This window comes from Culex quinquefasciatus, chromosome 1 (genome assembly GCF_015732765.1).
Source record: "Culex quinquefasciatus strain JHB chromosome 1, VPISU_Cqui_1.0_pri_paternal, whole genome shotgun sequence".
Classification (NCBI taxonomy): domain Eukaryota; kingdom Metazoa; phylum Arthropoda; class Insecta; order Diptera; family Culicidae; genus Culex; species Culex quinquefasciatus.
Window position 1 is genome coordinate 53,663,651 of NC_051861.1, and position 21,728 is coordinate 53,685,378.

Here is a 21,728-nt window from a genome sequence, read left to right on the forward strand (position 1 = left end):
ACAACATTTAAAGAGCAGGATTATATTATAATCTCAAAGAGGAGAAAGCAAAACGCAAACTATACCGCAAGAAGTTGCCCAATGGATCGCAGAAATTGCGTATATGCTAAAAATTGCCATAACTGAAAAAGTTGCTCTACCCATGCATAATTGTGTAGTAAATATACTTTTCATGGAATGCTCGACTTTTCTTCTAAACGAGCTCATATTCCGGATTTCAACTCAGTAAACAATTCAAAATACTAGAAAAAATATGCCTTGGATTGTATTATAAGGAAGTTAACGTTTGTTTCAAACAAAACTATTCATTTCGGCACATGTTTGATTTGTTATAGTACAATTGTGTTTAGTTTATATCACGTAGCAGGAATTGCAATGGCAAATATAAACTACACGAGCTGTCCATTTGTATAACATTTTCAAGTGTTTCTTGCTTAGTGTCGTTCAATTTTCAAGCATTCATTTTAAAAAGAGTAACCGATTTTAAATTTTTCAATGCTAAATTAGTTTTTCCAAATCATTTTTTTTTAATTTTCTCAATAATTTTGTTTTCTTATTTACTTAATGGTTTTTTTTTTCTAAAACGAATCCACCAAATCGATTAAAAGATTTCTTCTTAAGATACAGATTTCCGAATTTTCACGGGCTGGTCATACAAAAACAAGTTCGAAAAGTTGTATAGAGATTTATATGAAAAATGATGTTGCATGGAGAAAATCTCATCCAATATAAAAACAAAATTAAACTTCCAAGAGATGCTTGATCCTCAACAGTGTTTAGCAAAAACAAAAAAACAGACACATTTTTTTCCAGCGCTGTATAATAAGACGCAGTATAATGGTTTCAAATCGCCCACGTTCTTTAATTGTGGTTTTTCAAGAGAACAAAATAATCAGCGGTGAGAACGCGTGGTCGAGGAGGAGTGATAGAAAGAGAATACTCTTGCTGGAAATCACTAGATCGAGTGGATTTTGTTTGCGTCAATAGGTTCTAATTTTTTCACCGATTTTCAAGGATCAGTCGATTCGGAACTACAGTCTGAAAAAGGACAACAATTTTTAAGAGCATCTACTAGCCCTGATCGCATAAATGTCCCATATGCATTTTATCACTTTTGAGCTAATAATGCAGTTTGGTTCAAAATCGTGTGATCTTTCTAAAGAGCCTACAACATCCAGTATTTTGTTCTTGAAATCAGAATGAAATCCAGTTTTTTCGCGAAAACCTAACACGTAGCCTTATGTGTGGGACAAACTTCAAATGCGTTTTTCTCAACTTGATGTTTTGCATATGAGACATTTATGCGAACATGGGTAGTCTATGGCTTCAAATTTGCCCCAAATGACGGTAGATTTAGGTGGATCCTAAATAAATCTTGAATATTCCTCAAAGAACAAGGAAGACATGTGTTTGCATGTTTTTTATAAGAATACTTGTACAAACAGACCACTTCCTCGTTGCTTAAAGTACTATTCAAGAATCAATTAGGATCCACTGGCAGTATATATTGGTTTTCAGCAAACCAAATCTTTCTTAAGAAGCAGTTAAAGAATTCACAGATCAAATTGACGCAAGCAAACTTCACTCCATCGTCGAAATTTTCGTCAATGAATTAAACATGGCTAAGCAGGATGAATCACTTATTCAAGGTTGTGTAAGGTTGCCAGAACATTGGCTTGAATTGACCATGGGTCAACAAAGCTGGGTAGTAGGTTTAAAATTACGTAAATAAATCTAAGAGCATGAGTTTTTTTAAGTACTCTACAGAAAAAGTTGTTTATAATCATCTGAAGAACGGTTTTGTCCATAAAGATCAGCGTGATTCGAACAACAAAGACAAAACAATTTTGAGCTTTTGACTTCAACGTCATTGAAAAAGGGGATTTGGTCTGATATTTTTTTCGGCACACTCATTTTGTTTAATGGCCCGTAATTCTACCCACCCATTTGCCACTCATGGTTCCGTGAGCACTTAGCGATGGGCTGACAGATGGAACTTTTGAAAAGCTGAATGTGCAAATTTTAATTTCCCCTCAAAATGTTTTGATGAGTTCAAGCGATTGAACTTATTGATACCATCATCATGATAGTCGGAATTGAGCTTAAATGCGCTGGAAAAATGGCAACGCTATCGTTACTGCACGCATGACGTGGTCACGTATCACCAAACCAATTGTGACTTGAGATTATAGCGGATTGGATTTCCTAATTGTTGCTAATGATGATGAGCATCATCGTTGATACACTCCGTATCACACCTTTTGGCGGCGGTAGTCAGCTGAGTTGCAACAAAACTTGAGTTGAATTGTTGCTTGAATTACGACGCTTTCCGCTAGAGATGACCCTGAAAACAACTTCAATTGCGTATACGTGCACCTTATATAAGGAGGGGACAGTTGGCAAATACAAAACTCTTCGATGGTCGGGTGACTAAAGGCAGAGCTCGAATTAGTGGCTCACTCGCATGGTCTGTGGGGCATCACTCGTTCGCTCCAGACGTTAATTGGAAATTGCTCAAGCACACTGACTGGCTACAGTTGGTCATCGCGTCATTGCTGTGGTTTTGGTTCACCCTTCTATGGGAATGTGTAGACTGTAGAATATAGCGATCCCTTTGAATTTGAGTTCAAGCCTCGAATGTACATTGTGAATAACATTGAATTTTTTAAGAGCTGTTATCACACAGGCTTGCGCCTTTAAAAACAACACAGCAAAAAAATGTTGAATTTTGGAATGTTGGAATATTCATCAGAAACTGATGAAAATTCACCAATTACATTATTACCAATTACCATTATTAAAATATTACACTTTTTTTTTTGCAAAAGATCTGTCACCATTTCCTGATGAATATTACCATCATTTTTTTCTGTGAATGTGTCGTTAAATCAAGTAGATTTTCTACACAAATAAAAAAAGGAACACGATCTTTTGAAGGATTGATAAAAAATGTTATGTTTGCATATTTTTTCAAGATATCCTCCCCACCATCTCCTATAAAAGAGGTCTGAACCAGGGATACCAGGTCAAAATTTGAAAAAGAATCGATTAAAAATCTGGAAAAATCTGGCAGACGAAAATCTAACATTCCTAAAGGTGAAGGGAATGGAGGCTATGAATTAAAATAAACAAGTTTGTATAATCTAGATGGTTTAACAGATTTTATGATCTCAAACATTTTGAATTCACACTTTGTTTGAGAAAAACAGATATTTTTTTATTTTATTTTCATTTAACTTCGTTTATTTTATTCAAAAATTGGTTGAAAATAGACATACATAGAAAAATCTTGCAAAATCTAACAATGTCTGGCACAAAGAAGCACGCTTAAAAAATCTGGCAATCTGGTAACCCTGATCTGAACAACAATGACGAAACGAAAAAAACGAAACTATTGGCACTACGCCCCCCGGGGCATGGCCTTCCTCTAACGTGGGATTTCTGCTCCAGCGCCTCTGACGAGACAGGAGAAACCGGGACCGACGTTTTACTTCACCATCCGATAGAAGCTCAGTGGATAAGGCGGGAATCGAACCCGCGTCTCATAGCATCATCGGGATCGGCAGCCGAAGCCGCTACCCCTGCGCCACGAGACCCATAACAACAATGACATGAAGATTCAATATTTGAAAAAAAAAACATATGTTTTTTATTGATGTTAGACTTCCTAATCACATGCCAAACAGTTACCATAAACAATATTTTTCTTATTTTTAGATTTTGAAGACAGCTTTATAGTGACAGGTTCACCTGAAATGGTAATTCCATGCATAGTTCAAAGTGTAATAAAAATACATTTTTGCAATTCCGTCGTGAAACTACTTACTTTTCCTGTCATTCTTGAACGACGAAATAGCCTACTTTTCTGTACCAAAAATAACAGAATCGAATAGCAACACTTTTCAAAATAAATGCTGAAAAGTTGAACTTTTCAGCACTTGTTTCGAAAAGTAACACTTTTCAATTTTTTTATTGATTTGAACGATTTATTGACAAAATACATGAAAATTTGACATAAAATTTCACTCAGTGTGTGTTTTTTGGAATTTCAAAAAATGTTGTATGGAACTCGTTGCAAAACTTGATTTTTTCAGCACTCTTCGTATTTATCCAACTCGGTGAACCTCGTTGAATAATTGTACGACTCGTGCTGAAAAAATCCTCTTTTTGCAACTTGTTGCTTAAACTACTATTTTGCATTCCTCACTTTACTGAGGAAAGGCTATAAAATCACTCGAAAAATGAACTTCTTAAATACACCTCCTAGATATACCTTCACGTATACATATCGACTCAGAATCAAATGTAGGTGGAGATGTGTGTAGGGTGTCCACACGATTATCTCAGAACTGTCTGAACCGATTTTGGCCGGATTAGTCTTATTCGGTCCGTTTTGGGGTCTAGTAAGACCCTATTGAAAATTATTCAGTTTAGTGAAGTATTTGAGAAGTTATGCTATGAAACAGATTTTGGAAGATGCAAAAAAGGGCGAATTTTTGCATAACCTTAAAAGGCCAGTCTTTTTGTTTCCGCGCGAGAGGCACGCCAGAAGCGGTTGCCACATTGCATTGAGAGTCTGCATGTTTTCTGCATGGTGTTTTAAGAAACGTTTTATATGCGATGCAATAGTATCTGTTTGACACGTTGCGTCGCGGTGTTCATCAAGCTTTTATGTCATGCAAAGGGAAATTTGATGTCTATTCTGGGGAAAACCCGAATGCCGTTGATGCCAGGTTCAACGAAGTGACTTAGTCTCTTCGAGAACACTGTTCTCCATATAATTCCACGCATGCCTGGCCATACTAAAAGTTGCTGTTTGTTTTCCCCAGGCCTGTAGGTGCGATGAACAAAACATCCAAAGTTCCTATAATAATTCCCATATAAAATGTAACACGCTTGAGACCAGCCAGTTTTCAACCAAACGAGCTGATATTTGGCGTGAGAGTCCCTATGGGCAACCTTCGTATGCAAATCTGTAGCGTGGAATTTTAATGTTTTTTTTTCTTTCTAAATCCGGTTTCTTTATTTGCATACCGTAAACGCACATGCCTGTTACTTGATTTTTGTTTCACGGGAAGATGATTGGGGTGATAGTTGATTTGATATTTTCATGATTAAATATTTGATTGTAAAAAGGTTTTGAAGTAATTGTTATTTTAAATATGTATTTCTTTCGGATTTCACAACAGCAATTCCGGATTGCTTCGGCTTGATTACGATAGAATTGAATCAGAAGGAGAGTTCAGCAAGTTACAGCTACCTTGATATGGAAAAGGCTTAATTTTGCTGTTGGTGTTAATTATTTTTTTGCTCGAACAGGACGAATCAGTTTTTGAAAATCAGTCTCCAGCAGCGATCCAATATAGAACGGTATAGATATCCATTTTTTTTACAACGTCACACGTGTTGAATGATTTTACATGGAGCACGAAACCGGTTCCAAATTTAGCGTCAGGTGTTGGCTGGCGAACCTATGGGAGCGAGCCTTTAAATCTAAGATACTTAATTCGTCTTCTTTGGTTGATTTGTGCGTTCCCTGCAAATTAAATTCCCAGGTGGTTTGATTTGTTTTTCTAATTTAGATCTTGAACCATACTTGAGAAAGTGGTCATGGGGACACAAGACATATTTTAATTTAAAATAGGTTAAGAGACGTCAAGGAACGTCTACCATTATTATTTTGATTGTTAATCAGCTTTTAAATACGATTGTTTTTTTATTTGTAATTCAAATAATTTATTTCATATTGAAATAAAACAAAAAAATCTAAAGTTATAATGATTTCAAGTAAACAATTTTAAAATGATTAAAAAAATATTCTTCAATTAAAGTGAATCGTCAGAACCAATAGCAACAAAAATACATAGATATGTCTAAGACACTCAATTTCAATTCCAATTTCTCCCGTGTACCCCAATTCCTCCAGTGTACCCCAATGTAGATTGAAAACTATTAAGCTTGCATATGACAGAGGGTTAGGTAAATTGTATTGGCATAAAACATAATTTCTATGGAATGAGAACTGATATTTTTAAACTCAAATCCTCTTTTAAAGTTCTACAATTTGATTGTTCTTCGAGTTAGAAAATCGCTGATTATAATTGGGCACTCAATAATATCTTATTGAAAGAATGTATATGGAAATCAAGACAAGTTCATAATAAATGATCTTCAGATATTTAATATCGTCCGATCTAAATTTATAACATTTAAGTCATTTGGTTATTTGGTGGTTTGATGAGGAAGGTCCAAACCACCTAAATGTGAATTATTTAACGTGTTCCAAATGAATGCGCTTCATGAACGTTGTTTTCATTGGGATTATTTCAAATATATTCATCCATATACAGTAGCCGCAATCATCTTGGCAAACCTCGATTCAAGTTTATCGCTTATATTTAAAAACTTATCCTTCACAATTCTCTGTAGAGGATTTGAATGCCGTTCGTGCTTAACGCAAAATCTATTTCCGTTTAAGGATCAATCTTGTCAAATCGTTACACAACTCGGTACGCTGCACTTGCATTGCACCTACTAGTTTGTACACACTACCAATTGAAAACAAGCTGGCCTTCGAATGTCTGCAAATGATCTTGAAAAGTTCATTCGCATGGACGGGTTTGTAAAGCGATGACTTGATAAAGTGATATGCAGCGTATCCGCTGGTATTGCGCTTAAGTGAAAATGAACCCTCACTTAGAACGGTTCTGCTGCAGAGACCGTGTGCGAAAAGTCATTTCATTCTGTTGCAAGAACTTGCCACTCACTCAGTGCAGTGTCCATATACCGGCAAGTGCTTCATTATCGTGCTGCCGCTATTTAAACCTGTGTTACCAATTTGAGAGCCTTTTGCTTATGTATTGCCTCCATCAGAAGAGGTCTAGGAATGGGCAGTATGTTCTCAATACCATAGCAGATAGCAGTTTGACATTGAGTAAAATATCAACTAGCGATTTGAACGTAAAACCGCATGCATGACTCGATAATTAACATAGAACGCGTTCAATGGCGTAAACGTTTTTAAGTTCTTTAGTTTCGCAAGACTAGTCATATTTTCCAACGTTTGAAACGCACAGTTCAGTGCAATCAGTTTTTTCCAGTTTTCCTCGAAAACAGTAATAAAATCATGTACTTGGTTGTATAATCTCTTAATGTAAAAATCCTGGTTTTCTTTTCACAGCCCATTTTAACCGGACGACGTGTTCTTTGCAGCAACGACAAAGCGAAAAACATCAATCAACATGCTATCCTAAAGATAACACCGCAACTAGCACCGATAGCATCACCAGCAACTGGCGTAACTAGATAGGGACACAATGTAAGTAGTAATAAGAAAACTAGCATGAACATTGGGATCTTTCACAACAAAGGATTCGTATCACTAGTTATGATTATAAGTAGGGAGAGAGGGGGTAATATGCACCCCCGGGGCAAAATTCACCCCTTGCTTTTCTCGGTATTTGGAAGAATTTTCCGGGGAAAAACTCATAGAAATTGGAAGCTTAACATTGCTAAGCCATGCTGGAAAAAAAAGAGCATCGTAGTTTAAAAACAGCTTAAGTTATTTGCAAAACTTTAAAATGTTGTGTTTTCATCTAATTTTCATTGAACTTTCATTATGATTTTTGGACAATATAAAAAGCATTTATTGTTATTGTAAGTATTGAGGCATATAGTTTTTGCCATAATCTTCACTTTTCTGTAGATAGATGAGTCCAAAAACATCAAAAAATGCCTTTTTCATTAAATTTTCTGCAAAAAGCGTGGTCGGGGCAAAATGCACCGCTGTGAAGCTCCTTTGTAAAAACAGCGGTGTCATCTAGTGGTGACTAGTGAAAACTGATTTTACCCGGTGCATTTTGCCCCATGTTGTGGTGCATTTTGCCCCGTTGTTGTAGTGCATTTTGCCCCATTGTTGCGGAGCATATTGCCCCGCTTGGTTGTTTGAAATGAATCAAAAATGTTTTTAGAAATTTGATATTTTCGATCAATTTTGAGGTTTTTTAAGACTTTTTCACATGGATGACAAAGAATAATAGTTGTTTTAGAACATCGAACAAAATTCTTCCACAGTAATGCTGTAATGGTTGAGAAAACACAGTTTTCCCTTGGGGGGTGCGTATTACCCCCTCTCCCCCTATCATAGTGAAAAGAATTTTAACCAAGTCAATGCGCGATTATCAATAACTAATAACTAGCGTTCACAGGGCGGGGCAACATGGGGCAATTGTTCTAAAATGGGGGTGTCCATAAACGACACAAATTTCTAAACACTCATATTGTTGCCGTACCTTCCTCTATGATCTGGGAACGCTAGTGATAACTATTAGGTTTTAGGCCGACTCGGTTTTTAGGTTAGAAATTTGATAGCTTGGCTGCACTGTTTAAATTTTTTGGTCCCGTCCGTGTGGATCAATCGGACTGCGCACTGGACTCACAATCCAGAGGTTGCCGGTTCGAATCCCGCGGCGGGCGCTCTAAAATTCTTTGTGTTAATATGGGTATTTGGCGCCGTCGCTCCGTGGCATACTCTCATACACTTAGGAGCCCAGGGCGGCGAAGTCCTTGTAGATAAAAGGAAGACACTAGTGGTTGGTACTAGCAATAGTGGCCGACAGCTATAAAGTCAACTTCGTTTTTTACATTTTTTGCACGTGTGTCTCAGCAAAAATGTGTGTGCGTGTGCTCGTGACGTCACGCTGTAAAACCTAATAGATCGAATTATTATTTTAGAAAAACAGAACAATTGTCTGCACAGTAACAAACAAGCAACCTTGTTAGGACAAATCATCGACTGTTTAATCTCGAACAACTTAAAGTTCAGCTCAAGACAAATTGAATGAAAATGATTCAGCGAAACACATTCGCATTATTCACGACCCACTGTTGATTCTCAACGGAGTGCCCAATTCTGAATGAATGTTTAGCAGCTTAGCAGCACAAGCTCAGTCATCATAGACCTGTTTGGCAGAAGGTTTCGCCGGGCCACCGCACAGAAGACGTGTCCATAACCGCACGAGAACCTTGGCTGCATCAAAGAGATGCTTGGAAAGTTTAAGGCTATCTTGAACTTGATGAGCCAGCCGAAGGATGTACAAAGTGGATTTTTTGCTATAAGAATCAACTACTTTGTGTGAAGAAATGTTGTTTGCTCATGGAGCCCATTGTTTGTAAACTGTACGTGCCATAGATTATGGCATTTTTTTGTATCTATTCGTAGAATTAAGCCACGAACACGTACTTTTGTTAGTCACGTAAACACATGGAACGAGTTTATCATCTTATTTTAATTCAACCAACTATTCTTACTACATTTTCTGGCAGGTGCGTACAAAATAAAAAATGTATTATAACTACAGGTGTGAATATGATGACATACTTTCGTTTTTGCCTTCCTCACTGTGATAAATTAAAAACAAAGCTATAATCCTGCTCTAAAAATGAACTTTGTATAAACACGTCTAAGACCCACCTTCATGTATACATATCGACTCAGAATCGAAAACTGAACAATTGTCTATGTGTCTGTGTCGATTTGACCCGAACCTGTTGCATTCGACTTGGTTTAGGGTCCCATAGATCGAGTTTTATACAGATTGAAGTTTCGATAAGTAGTTCAAAAGTTATGTATAAACATGTGTTTTCAAATATATCCGGATCTCACTTAAATGTATGTAAACTATGTCCGGGTCCATCATCCGACCCATCGTTGGTTAGATTATCAAAATACCTTTCCAACGAGTCCAAAACATTGATGATCTGGCAACCCTGTCTCGAGGTATGGCCACTTAAGTGATATTTATGTACTTTTTTATTCCGGATCTAAAAAATAGATGAAATTTTTGTACAATTCCATCACATCAGCCATTGTTGGTAATAATTATTACCAGTGAGGAAGGCTCCAACCACATAGGTGGATTAAGTTAGTTTTTTGTGTTATTTTTTAAATGTGTAGCTAAAAATATTTCATATTCAACATATTATTTATCACAGATACATAAATGTTAAAAATATATTTCTATCAGTTAGCGAAATATTTTCAGTTATAGGCTCTTTGGTCTAGACACCGTCAAAATGGTATTTGAAGTTTTCATAAGACTTTTTCAAATGTTAGGCTAGATTTTTGCTATTCCAAACTATTTTTTTTTGAAAGCCAAACTTATCATCTTTCATTTGCGCCCAAGACAGCTAAAATTTGTGAAAATGGCGACGAGTTATGATTAAAAAAAGTGTTTTTTTTTTTGAAAATCTACGAAAATGCCAACTTTTTAGACCACTCTAACACGGCGTAGGTTACCCTATTGGTCAAACAAAAAAAAGGGTTTGATTATTTCGGCCAGAACCCCTGCAAAATTTTGAGCCAATTCGAAGCACTTTTATTTTTTCTTTTTTTCTTTAACTTTTTTTGCTGGTTAATTATGTTTTAGCGAATCTTCAATGGTTTGAAAAGCATCATTTAAAAACAATGTTTTATTCCGGTACTGCATTTTGCACAATTCTAAACGTGATAAATTTGCGTTGCTTTGGGGGAGAGGGAATCTGTTTTGTAATTTGCACTGGTATATTTTTAACAACAATTCGGCCACTTGATTGTAAGTCCAGGGCGCGGTTCTAATGATCCACACGGGCCAATTGCGCTCCCAATAATAACTTATAATAAGCCAATAATATTGTTATTGATCTGGTAAAAATGTTATCATGATATATTATGAAAATAACTATGACACAAGCAAATCAATGTTAAAAAATATTCAGAACTGTCATCATGCTTCTTTAACTGACCAGAAGCTGAATGTTTTGTCAGACAATAACACAGGAAATATAAAGAATCTCACATCGTCTGATGATGATGCCCTAGCTAACTTCATTTTGGTCCCTAGTCTATAGAAGTGTACAAACCTAGAGTTTTTTTTAAATGTCCTTAAGCTATTGTGTATAATTTATTTAAAGGGCCTATTAAAAAAAACTCTAGAAATATGCTCCAAAAAACCGTACGCCGCAATGCATGTCCAAAAACATTTTTGGGTATTTCATTCAGCTTTCCTCACCACTTCGAGCGGTTTATCGTCGAGCAAGATTTCGTAGTTTGCATTGCAGAATCACCACCGTCACCGGCGGCTGCTTCGTCGAGGTCGTTTATGTGCGTTGCCAACCATTATTGCTTTGGTCTCAAGACTTGACTTCTTCAACGAGATCCCGCTCGGACGCGAGCGAGCACGAAGGGTTCGTCGTCTCTGCGCGTTGAACTCACCTCTATGATTTGTTTACATTCACTCGCCTCTCTCTCTCTCTCTCTCAGCTTTGCTCTGCTCAGCCTAGCGAAATAAAAGTGAATGAGCGAATGGCCATCAGTTCTCGGTACACTCGGTCAAGCTGCGGTCGTTGTAACACTTTCTTTGAATGTCTTTCAGCAAAGTAAGTCATTGGTACATTAACGCGGTACACTTTTGCTTTTTTCTTCGCTTTTTCGCTGGGATATTATCTCACATCGTATCGTGCCACCGTCAACTAAGTAAATAATATTATTCAATTTTATCTCCGCCACCTCTGGGCTTTCGTAGTGCGTTTCGCCGCTGGGGGTTTCTTGGTTGGCATCAGTTCAAACAGCATGACCACATGGGCTTCTCGGTCGGACGTGCGTCAAGCATTGGGCATGATGCCACAGACTCTTGGGGGAGATCCCACCTTGGCTGTTCGTGTGTCATCTTGTTCGCTAGCATCGGATTGTTTGCTGGTGTAATGTGTCTCAATGTGGTTTCGCAGCTGTGTATGTACACCGTTTCTATACATAAAACACAGCTGAATATATTTCACCACCTGGTTTCGCGTATTGTTTCAAATCTGTGTATCCATCTGTGTTCTGTGCAGGCTTTGTACTATGGAAATTTGTTTAATCAACTTTTGTTCTTGTTGAAAAATCCATTAAAGCCGATTCAGAGAAAAATGCCCTCATTCTGCTAGGAAATCAAGGGTTGGCTTGATATATTTGTCTCTGTAATGGTAATAACGCAGGGGTGACCAAAGTACGGCCCGCGGGCCAAACGTGGCCCACGAGGTATTGTTTTGTGGCCCGCGGAGCCATTTTGAATGATCATGTAAAATGGCCCGTGGAACACTTGTAAAGTGATTTCAATGCAATTCAATTAGTTTTCATTAGTAAATAATCAATTCACAATTTCGTAATTCTTATAACCTAATAGAGTTTTGGAGTTCCTTTCAACTATGATTTGTACTATAGTTCATTTTGATATTCTTACTATGGATTTTTCAAGAGAAGGAAAAATAAAAAAAAACCTTCTAAATTTGCTAAGTAAAGTGATTTCATACTTTTTTTAAAATTTAAGATTAGTTAAAAAACATTGATTGTCCTTACTTGGTTGGACAACTCAACATCAACATTCGCCGGCGAACACTTCGCTCATTTGCCTTTCTGACCCTACCCTTTGCTCGCACGAATTACGCCTTCAATGAACCATTCTCCAGCATGTGCAGAGTCTTCAATCGGTGCTACTCGTCTTTCGATTTTAATTTGTCTCGTCCTGTTCAAAAACTTCAATTCTTGACGTTTCTCCGAGAAGAAAATCCCCGACCCCTTAACCCTCTAGTTTAGGTTTACACTTGTAGCTTATTTATTTATTTATTTATTTATATTGTATGTAATTTTCGTTAGCTCAATAGGTTAGTTTAAGTAATTATGTAAAAGCCTTTTTGTCATTTGGACTGTAAATCTGTTGACAATAAAAAAAGAAGTTTTGTGCCTATTTGAGAAGGACCCATCGGTTGGCGATCCACTCAAACGGGCTTTTCCCTCCAAACAAAACAAACAAAACAAAACAGAGTAATGTGTTTTAATTTTTTTTTTTGTAATGTAAAAACTTATGATTTATGAATATTTTGATCTTCATTTTTCAAAACACATTTCTTTTAAATCTTAAAACTATCAAAACATCAATAAAGCATTTTTGGAAATGTCTATAAAACGTTTAAATTTGACTAAGGTAGAAATCTGTAATAATTGCAAAAGTATTCTATATTAATTCGAAAGTCATAATGACCATTTTTATGATCTGACTATCAATCTTCCCTCGGGATTCATACTTATGTTGGTAGGATAACGAATCTGATTGACAAAATGTTGAAATCGGAGAATTAAGGTTGTTGCAAATATTTTACAATGCTTTTGCTGACCAACCCTCCCCTCCTTCCCCATTTTTAAAAAATCGCTTAAATAATCAGGTTTTTTAAAAAATGCTTCATAAAAAAGAAATTTAGATGCAATCAGCTCAAATCAATTAAAATTGCAATAAGTGTTTTTCGCTAAAACTGTTTTTGTCGTCGAATCTTACATTTTTTTAATATTAAGATTGCAAACTTTACGAGTGTTTTAAACATTTTCAATTTTTTTGCCTTCCTCACTGAGGTAAGGCTATAATCCTGCTCGAAAATTGAACTTTTGAAAAACAGCTCGTAGACCTATATTCATGTATACCTATCGACTCAGAATCGAAAACTGAACAAATGTCTGTGTGTGTATGTGTGTGTGTGTGTGTGTGTGTGTGTGTGTGTGTGTGTGTGTGTGTGTGTGTGTGTGTGTGTGTGTGTGTGTGTGTGTGTGTGTGTGTGTGTGTGTGTGTGTGTGTGTGTGTGTGTGCGTGTGTGTGTATGTGTTCAAAATTCTTGCCAAATTTTCTCAGCAATGGCTGAACCGATTTTGATCAAACCGATTGCATTCGACTTGGTTTAGGGTCCCATAAATCGCTACCCAAGTAACATTTTAGGCTTTATCAAAGCTGTCACAACCGCTATAAAACCTATCAGCCAAAACCAACATTAAAACCCCTTAGTCGTAACAAACTCCCTAGAACCTTGCTAAACCCCACTTAAAACCCAAAAGGACCTCCGCAAAAGGTTGTTACGGCCTATTTATAAAACCTACATAGGAGTTCAAGGCTTCACAACTGAATCCTAACAACATCCTCAAAGCCTTGATAAAACCTTTGTTAAAACCTAGTCAGGAGTTATGGAAAAATGACATTTCATACGTCTTCAAACGTCTTTTGCCAAATAGGTTTTATTTTGGCAAAAATAAGTCTTCGTCTTGCCAAATGAAATTATGGAGATGGTTGGCGATGATAAATAATAGATATTAGAGGGAATCCAAATAATTTGAAAGCTTATTTCTCGCAATTGATGGCTCAAATTCAGCTGCGGTTGAAATTTTATTGATAAATGTAGAGGAGATAAAGCCAATATTTTGTAAAACTTCAACTGCTTAAACATCTATCTATATTAAATCAATTTAAATGTATGTTTTCATCAAATTTAAATCAATTTTTCATTTTTTCAATCAAGATGGTGGTCAATCATTCTATTAGCGCCATATTCATGCACTGCTATTTGGCCACGATAAATGCTCTTTTATGAGCTTATGGGTTTAAGTCTTTTTACATCTAATGGCACTTGACAGCTAAACTATCTAAGAACAAAACGTTGAAAGATTTTCGATGTTATTTTTGTATTTTCACGACCTAAGACCGAAAGCCGAAACGTAATCTAAAAAAAAGTTATTTAAATTGTTTTTGTTATTAAAAAACTAACTTAATCCACCTATGTGGTTGATGCCTTCCACACTTGTTACCAACAATGGGTAATATGAGTGGTTTGGACACATATTTCAGCTATTTTTTTTAGGTCCAGAAAAATAAGTACACAGATATAACTTAAGTTGTCATAACTCGAGACAGGGTTGCCAGATTTTCAATTATGTGGACTCGTTGGAAAGTTCTTTCGATTACCTAACCAACGATGGGTCGGATGATGGATCCGGACATAGTTTACATACATTTAAGTGAGATCCGGCTTCAAAAAAGTACATAAATATCACTTAAGTGGTCATAACTCGAGACAGGGTTGCCAGATTTTCAATTATGTGGACCCGTTGGAAAAGTCTCTCGATTACCTAAACACCGATGGGTCGGATGATGGACCCGGACATCGTTTACATGCATTTAAGTGAGATCCGGCTTCAAAAAAGTACATAAATATCACTTAAGTGGTCATAACTCGAGACAGGGTTGCCAGATTTTCAATTATGTGGACCCGTTGGAAAAGTCTCTCGATTACCTAAACACCGATGGGTCGGATGATGGACCCGGACATCGTTTACATGCATTTAAGTGAGATCCGGCTTCAAAAAAGTACATAAATATCACTTAAGTGGTCATAACTAGAGACAGGGTTGCCAGATCTTCAATTATGTGGACCCGTTGGAAAAGTCTCTCGATTACCTAATCAACGATGGGTCGGATGATGGACCCGGACATCGTTTACATACATTTAAGTGAAATCCGGCTTCAAAAAAGTACATCAATATCACTTAAGTGGTCATAACTCGAGACATGGTTGCCAGATCTTCAATTATGTGGACTCGTTGGAAAGGTCTCTCGATTACCTAACCAATGATGGGTCGGATGATTGATCCGGACATCGTTTACATGCATTTAAGTGAGATCCGGCTTCAAAAAAGTACACAAATATCACTTAAGTGGTCATAACTCGAGACAGGGTTGCCAGATCTTCGATGTTGTGGACTCGTTGGAAAGGTCTCTTGATTACCTAACCAACGATGAGTCGGATGATGGATCCGGACATCGTTTACATGCATTTAAGTGAGATCCGGCTTCAAAAAAGTACATAAATATCACTTAAGTGGTCATAACTAGAGACAGGGTTGCCAGATCTTCAATTATGTGGACCCGTTGGAAAAGTCTCTCGATTACCTAACCAACGATGGGTCGGATGATGGACCCGGACATCGTTTACATACATTTAAGTGAAATCCGGCTTCAAAAAAGTACATCAATATCACTTAAGTGGTCATAACTCGAGACATGGTTGCCAGATCTTCAATTATGTGGACTCGTTGGAAAGGTCTCTCGATTACCTAACCAATGATGGGTCGGATGATTGATCCGGACATCGTTTACATGCATTTAAGTGAGATCCGGCTTCAAAAAAGTACACAAATATCACTTAAGTGGTCATAACTCGAGACAGGGTTGCCAGATCTTCGATGTTGTGGACTCGTTGGAAAGGTCTCTTGATTACCTAACCAACGATGAGTCGGATGATGGATCCGGACATCGTTTACATGCATTTAAGTGAGATCCGGCTTCAAAAAAGTACTTAAATATCACTTAAGTGGTCATAACTCGAGACAGGGTTGCCAGATCTTCAATTATGTGGACTCGTTCGAAAGGTCTCTCGATTATCTAACCAACGATGGGTCGGATAATGGATCCGGACATCGTTTACATGCATTTAAGTGAGATCCGGCTTCAAAAAAGTACATAAATATCACTTAAGTGGTCATAACTCGAGACAGGGTTGCCAGATCTTCGACGTTGTGGACTCGTTGGAAAGGCCTCTTGATTACCTAACCAACTATGGGTTGGATGATGGATCCGGACATCGTTTACATGCATTTAAGTGAGATCCGGCTTCAAAAAAGTACTTAAATATCACTTAAGTGGTCATAACTCGAGACAGGGTTGCCAGATCTTCAATTATGTGGATTCGTTGGAAAGATCTCTCAACTATCTAATCAACGATGGGTCGGATGATGGATCCGGACATCGTTTACATGCATTTAAGTGAGATCCGGCTTAAAAAAGTACATAAATATCACTTAAGTGGTCATAACTCGAGACAGGGTTGCCAGATCTTCGATGTTGTGGACTCGTTGGAAAGGTCTCTTGATTACCTAACCAACGATGAGTCGGATGATGGATCTGGACATCGTTTACATGCATATAATTGAGATCCGGATATATGTGAAAACACATTTTTATACATAACTTTTGAACTACTTATCGAAACTTCAAACAATTCAATAGCGATGTATGGGACCCTAAACCAAGTCGAATGCAACTGGTTCGATCAAAATCGGTTCAGCCAGTGCTGAGAAAACTTTGCAAGATTTTTGAACACATACATACATACACACACACACACATACACACACACAGACATTTGTTCAATTTTCGATTCTGAGTCGATATGTATATATGAAGGTGGGTCTTCGAGCTTTTAATAAAAAGTTCATTTTTAGAGCAGGATTATAGCCTTACCTCAGTGAGGAAGGCAAAAATACGAGAGGTGTATCGTTTTTTGAACCATAGTCACCCCCACTGACGGTATGTAAACTATGTCCGGATCCACCATCCGACCCATCGTTGGTTAGGTTATCAAAAAACCTTTCCAACGAGTCCAAAACATTGAAGATCTGGCAACCCTGTCTCGAGATATGTCCACTTAAGTGATATTTATGTACTTTTTGGAATCAGGAACTCACTTAAATGTATGTAAACGATGTCCGGATCCATCATCCGACCCATCGTTGGTTAGGTAATCGAGAGACCTTAAGTGATATTTATGTACTTTTTTGAAGCCGGATCTCAATTAAATGTATGCAAACGATGTCCGGATCCATCATCTGACCCATCGTTGGTTAGGTAATCGAGAGACCTTTCCAACGAGTCCACAACATTGAAGATATGGCAACCCTGTCTCGAGTTATGACCACTTAAGTGATATTTATGTACTTTTTTGAAGCCGGATCTCAATTAAATGTATGCAAACGATATCCGGATCCATCATCCGACCCATCGTTGGTAAGGTAATCGTACTTTTGAACTACTTATCGAAACTTCAAACAATTCAATAGCGATGTATGGGACCCTAAACCAAGTCGAATGCAACTGGTTCGATCAAAATCGGTTCAGCCAGTGCTGAGAAAACTTTGCAAGATTTTTGAACACATACATACATACACACACACACATACACACACACAGACATTTGTTCAATTTTCGATTCTGAGTCGATATGTATATATGAAGGTGGGTCTTCGAGCTTTTAATAAAAAGTTCATTTTTAGAGCAGGATTATAGCCTTACCTCAGTGAGGAAGGCAAAAATACGAGAGGTGTATCGTTTTTTGAACCATAGTCACCCCCACTGACGGTATGTAAACTATGTCCGGATCCACCATCCGACCCATCGTTGGTTAGGTAATCGAGAGACCTTTCCAACAAGCTTACAACATTGAAGATCTGGCAACCCTGTCTCGAGTTATGACCACTTAAGTTATATTTATGTACTTTTTTGAAGCCGGATCTCAATTCAATGTATGCAAACGATATCCGGATCCATCATCCGACCCATCGTTGGTAAGGTAATCGTAAACCCTTTCCAACGAGTCCACAACAATGATAATCTGGCCACCCTGTTTCGAGTTATGACCACTTAAGTTAATATATGTGTACTAATTTTTCTGGATCTAAAAAAATAGCTGAAATATGTGTCCAAACCACTCATAATACCCATTGTTGGTAAAAAGTGAGGAAGGCATCAACCACATAGGTGGATTAAGTTAGTTTTTCATTAAAATGTTGAAACCATGGCTCGTAATTTCAATTTTTGTACTTTTTTATTTTTTTGATTATCTGAAGTTTCAATTATCCGAAGTTCGATTATCCGAAAGTTTGTATGGGACTTCGGATAATCGAAAAAAATGGTATGTTTTTCTTACTGATTACATCAATCACTTAAGAGTAGTTTAGGGGTCATACTTAAGCTCGACAACAAAAAAAAAAAATCGTGATTCGATTATCTGGAGAATCGATTATCCGAAGTGAAATTTATCTAAGGCCTTCGGATAATGGAGTCTGGACTGTAAAATATATTAAGAAGAAAATTTCTTCTACGATTCAGACAGGTTAATCAGACAAAGGAAAAACTCTGGATCCAAGGAATTTCCATAGTTCACCTTTTCATTTCGAGAAAAATAAATATCTGTCCCTTGGAATTACTGATAAGCACAACTTTCGTGTGATTTTCAGATTGATCGGATGATTGGTTGTAAAAAACTAACCTTTGTTATATATTGTTTGTTACCTTATTATCTTATCAACTTTTGTGGGTTTCAATCAATCAATTAATCAATGAAGATTTTTAGAAATTTTTTTCAACGTTGGTTTTTTCTTTCAACAATTAAAATAGTTGGTTTTAGAGTACACAAAGGTTGGTTCATCCAAAACATACACTGCGTTTTAATGTACAATGTCGATGCGTAATTACCATGCATTGAAACAAAGGTGAGAATTTATTGATGAAACGTTCACACATCGTTTACTGATAGCTGTAGAAGAATCAGAAATAGAACTAGGAAATGTCTCATCAAGAACCAAATTTTTATTGAAAACTTTTAGACTAATTTATGTACTCCCTAACAGAAAATTTACTATACTAACTTTTATTCTCTTTCATTTTTACAGATACATCTCGCCGAAAAAACACCTTCAAGATGACAGCTGTAGAGGTTCATTCTGGTTATAAATACTACGGGAAAGAAAATGACCCGAACAAAAAGATTGTATTAAACCATCTTAACATGAGCGTTACCAGAGGATCCATGTAAGTTTATGTGAATATACAAACAAATATTTAGAGCTTATGATATCACCCATAGTTTCCCCTCCGTTGCAACGCGTTGCTGTAAACGCTACATAACATTAGCTTCAACGATCTGGTGGTGTTTCCCATAAGTCCCTTTTGAAAATGGTTAAGTTTAGTAAAGTACTTTCAAAATTATGCTGAAAAAAGTGTAAAGGTATTTAAATGGACTTTTCAATGATTAAAATTTTAAGCACTGAAGTGTTCTTTTTCAATTCTTGGAGTTCTACCTAAGATATTTTGATTAAAATGATGGGTCCATGTAAAAACATGATCATGATAGATTCTACATGAACAAAAAAGATTATTTCTATAAACTTTAAATTTTGAATATTTGACAACCCTATATCCAAAAGTATTAGTAGTGAAGTAATATTAAAAGAACATAGGATAGGACGGATACTGCTACTTTGAATAAAAATACCATATAAAAGTGAGGACGACATCAACTACTAAGGGTGGATTAAGTAACGTTTTGATTTTTTTCGCAATATCGCTGTGTCAAACACGTGAAGGTTGATTGTGTCATTTTGAAATATTTGTTTACTTCACACTACTGCCTCCTATAACTCATGCTCGTGATAATGATGAATTATCGTCTAGATAGGTGAAGCTAACAGAACTAGAGTGTGCTTACGAGAATGGGATAAGGCAGAAAAAAATAAATGATTCAATCGTCAACCCAACATAAGGAAATACGCCCTTTGCTAGCTTGCAATAATTTCAGGGGATGAGCCGGCTGCCTAGGTGAGCCTTTTTATATGAATGTAACTTATCTGACCACCTTAGCGCTTAAATGTTTTGATAATGCCAAAAAGTTGTTTGTATCCTGAAATCAGGCCTATGAAGAATTTTATGATTAGTTTAAAAAGGTTTTATCCCTTATCCCCGAATCCCACTTGCCCGAATCCCATATCCCCGAAAATCATTTCCCCGAAAATTCCACATCCCCGAAAATCATTTCCCCGAAAGTGCCACTTCCCCGAAAATCATTTTCCCGAAAATTCCACATCCCCGAAAATCATTTTCCCGGAAATTCCACATCCCCGAAAATCATTTTCCCGAAAATTCCATATCCCCGAATGTCATTTACCTGAATGGCCATTTTACCGAACTGCCGTTTTCCCGAATTTACATATACCCGAATGGTTACTTCACCAAAATATCATTTTTTCCGAATGATGACCTACATATAAACTAAATTGTTATTTAGGGATTTTTTTTATAAAAGTATGACGTTAATATTAAATTCTCCTACGTGTTTTGTAAGATTAAAAAAAACAAATTACCGTAGAAGGCCATTAATAAACCACGCGGACACTTCAAGAGTGCGGGGTATTGAGATCATCCACGATTTTTTTTTGTAGCGGCCATTTTCAGCAAAGGACAATTTTCCAAAACGGTATCTACGTGGTAAGGATAGAACAGCAACGATAGCTTCATGCGACGACTCGATGCGCAGGATTCAGTTTGTTCTAGATTTTGTTTAACTGAACTAATTTGTCTTTATCAATTTTGGCTAGATGAAGGCTTTGAACAATTATTTTTTTATTTTTTTACGTCCAATTCGAGTTCTGCGACCAACACTTTTAATCAAATCTAAATAGTTAATTATTGAATTACAAAAAGCATTTTTTGAATATTTCATCACCGCCATTTTAGATTTAAAATAACTAAATCACTTTAAAGTACACTAGGGGCTATACTTAAGCTCGACAACTGATTTTGGTTGCCAAGGTCCCGAGTAACAATTACAAATTTTTGCGGTAGTCGGGCCTGTCAAACACGTTCTGACCTGAAATCCCTTTGGCCAGTTGTCGCATTTACATTAATTTGAATATTCAAAATTCAAGTGAAGCTCGGAATTTTTTGAACGTTCAATAGAGCAATCAACGTTCGTTTGTAGTGCGTGTACGTACACAAAAATTAAGTGAGGTTAAATTTTGTCTGCCATCAAAATCAAATGGTGCACTAGTGTGCGTACGCGAAACGTCATAAAGCTCTATTGTGGACATGATACTTTATTGATCGCTACTTCCCCGAACCCGGTCAGGCGGGTATGGCCGTTGTCCAGGTTCGGGGAAGTGGCGTTCGGGGAAATGGCCGTTCGGGATTATGGTCATTCGGGAAAATGATTTTCAGGGATGTGGAAAATTAGGGGAAGTGGCCATTCGGGAAAATGGTTTTTAGGGGAAGTCGCCATTCGGGGATGTA

The 21,728-nt window shown here is 37.0% G+C and overlaps 1 protein-coding gene across 1 annotated transcript in view; it reads left to right on the plus strand.

Annotated features, from left to right (window-relative positions):
* Positions 1–21,728, plus strand: part of LOC6034803 (ABC transporter G family member 20) — a 43,657-nt gene that overhangs the window by 13,048 nt on the left and 8,881 nt on the right. Inside the window, exons 2-3 of the mRNA XM_038248979.1 lie at positions 7,181–7,318; positions 19,337–19,475. Of these exons, the coding sequence (XP_038104907.1) occupies positions 19,366–19,475 (110 nt within the window). The 5' untranslated portion in view covers positions 7,181–7,318; positions 19,337–19,365. The remainder of the gene's footprint in view (positions 1–7,180; positions 7,319–19,336; positions 19,476–21,728) is intronic.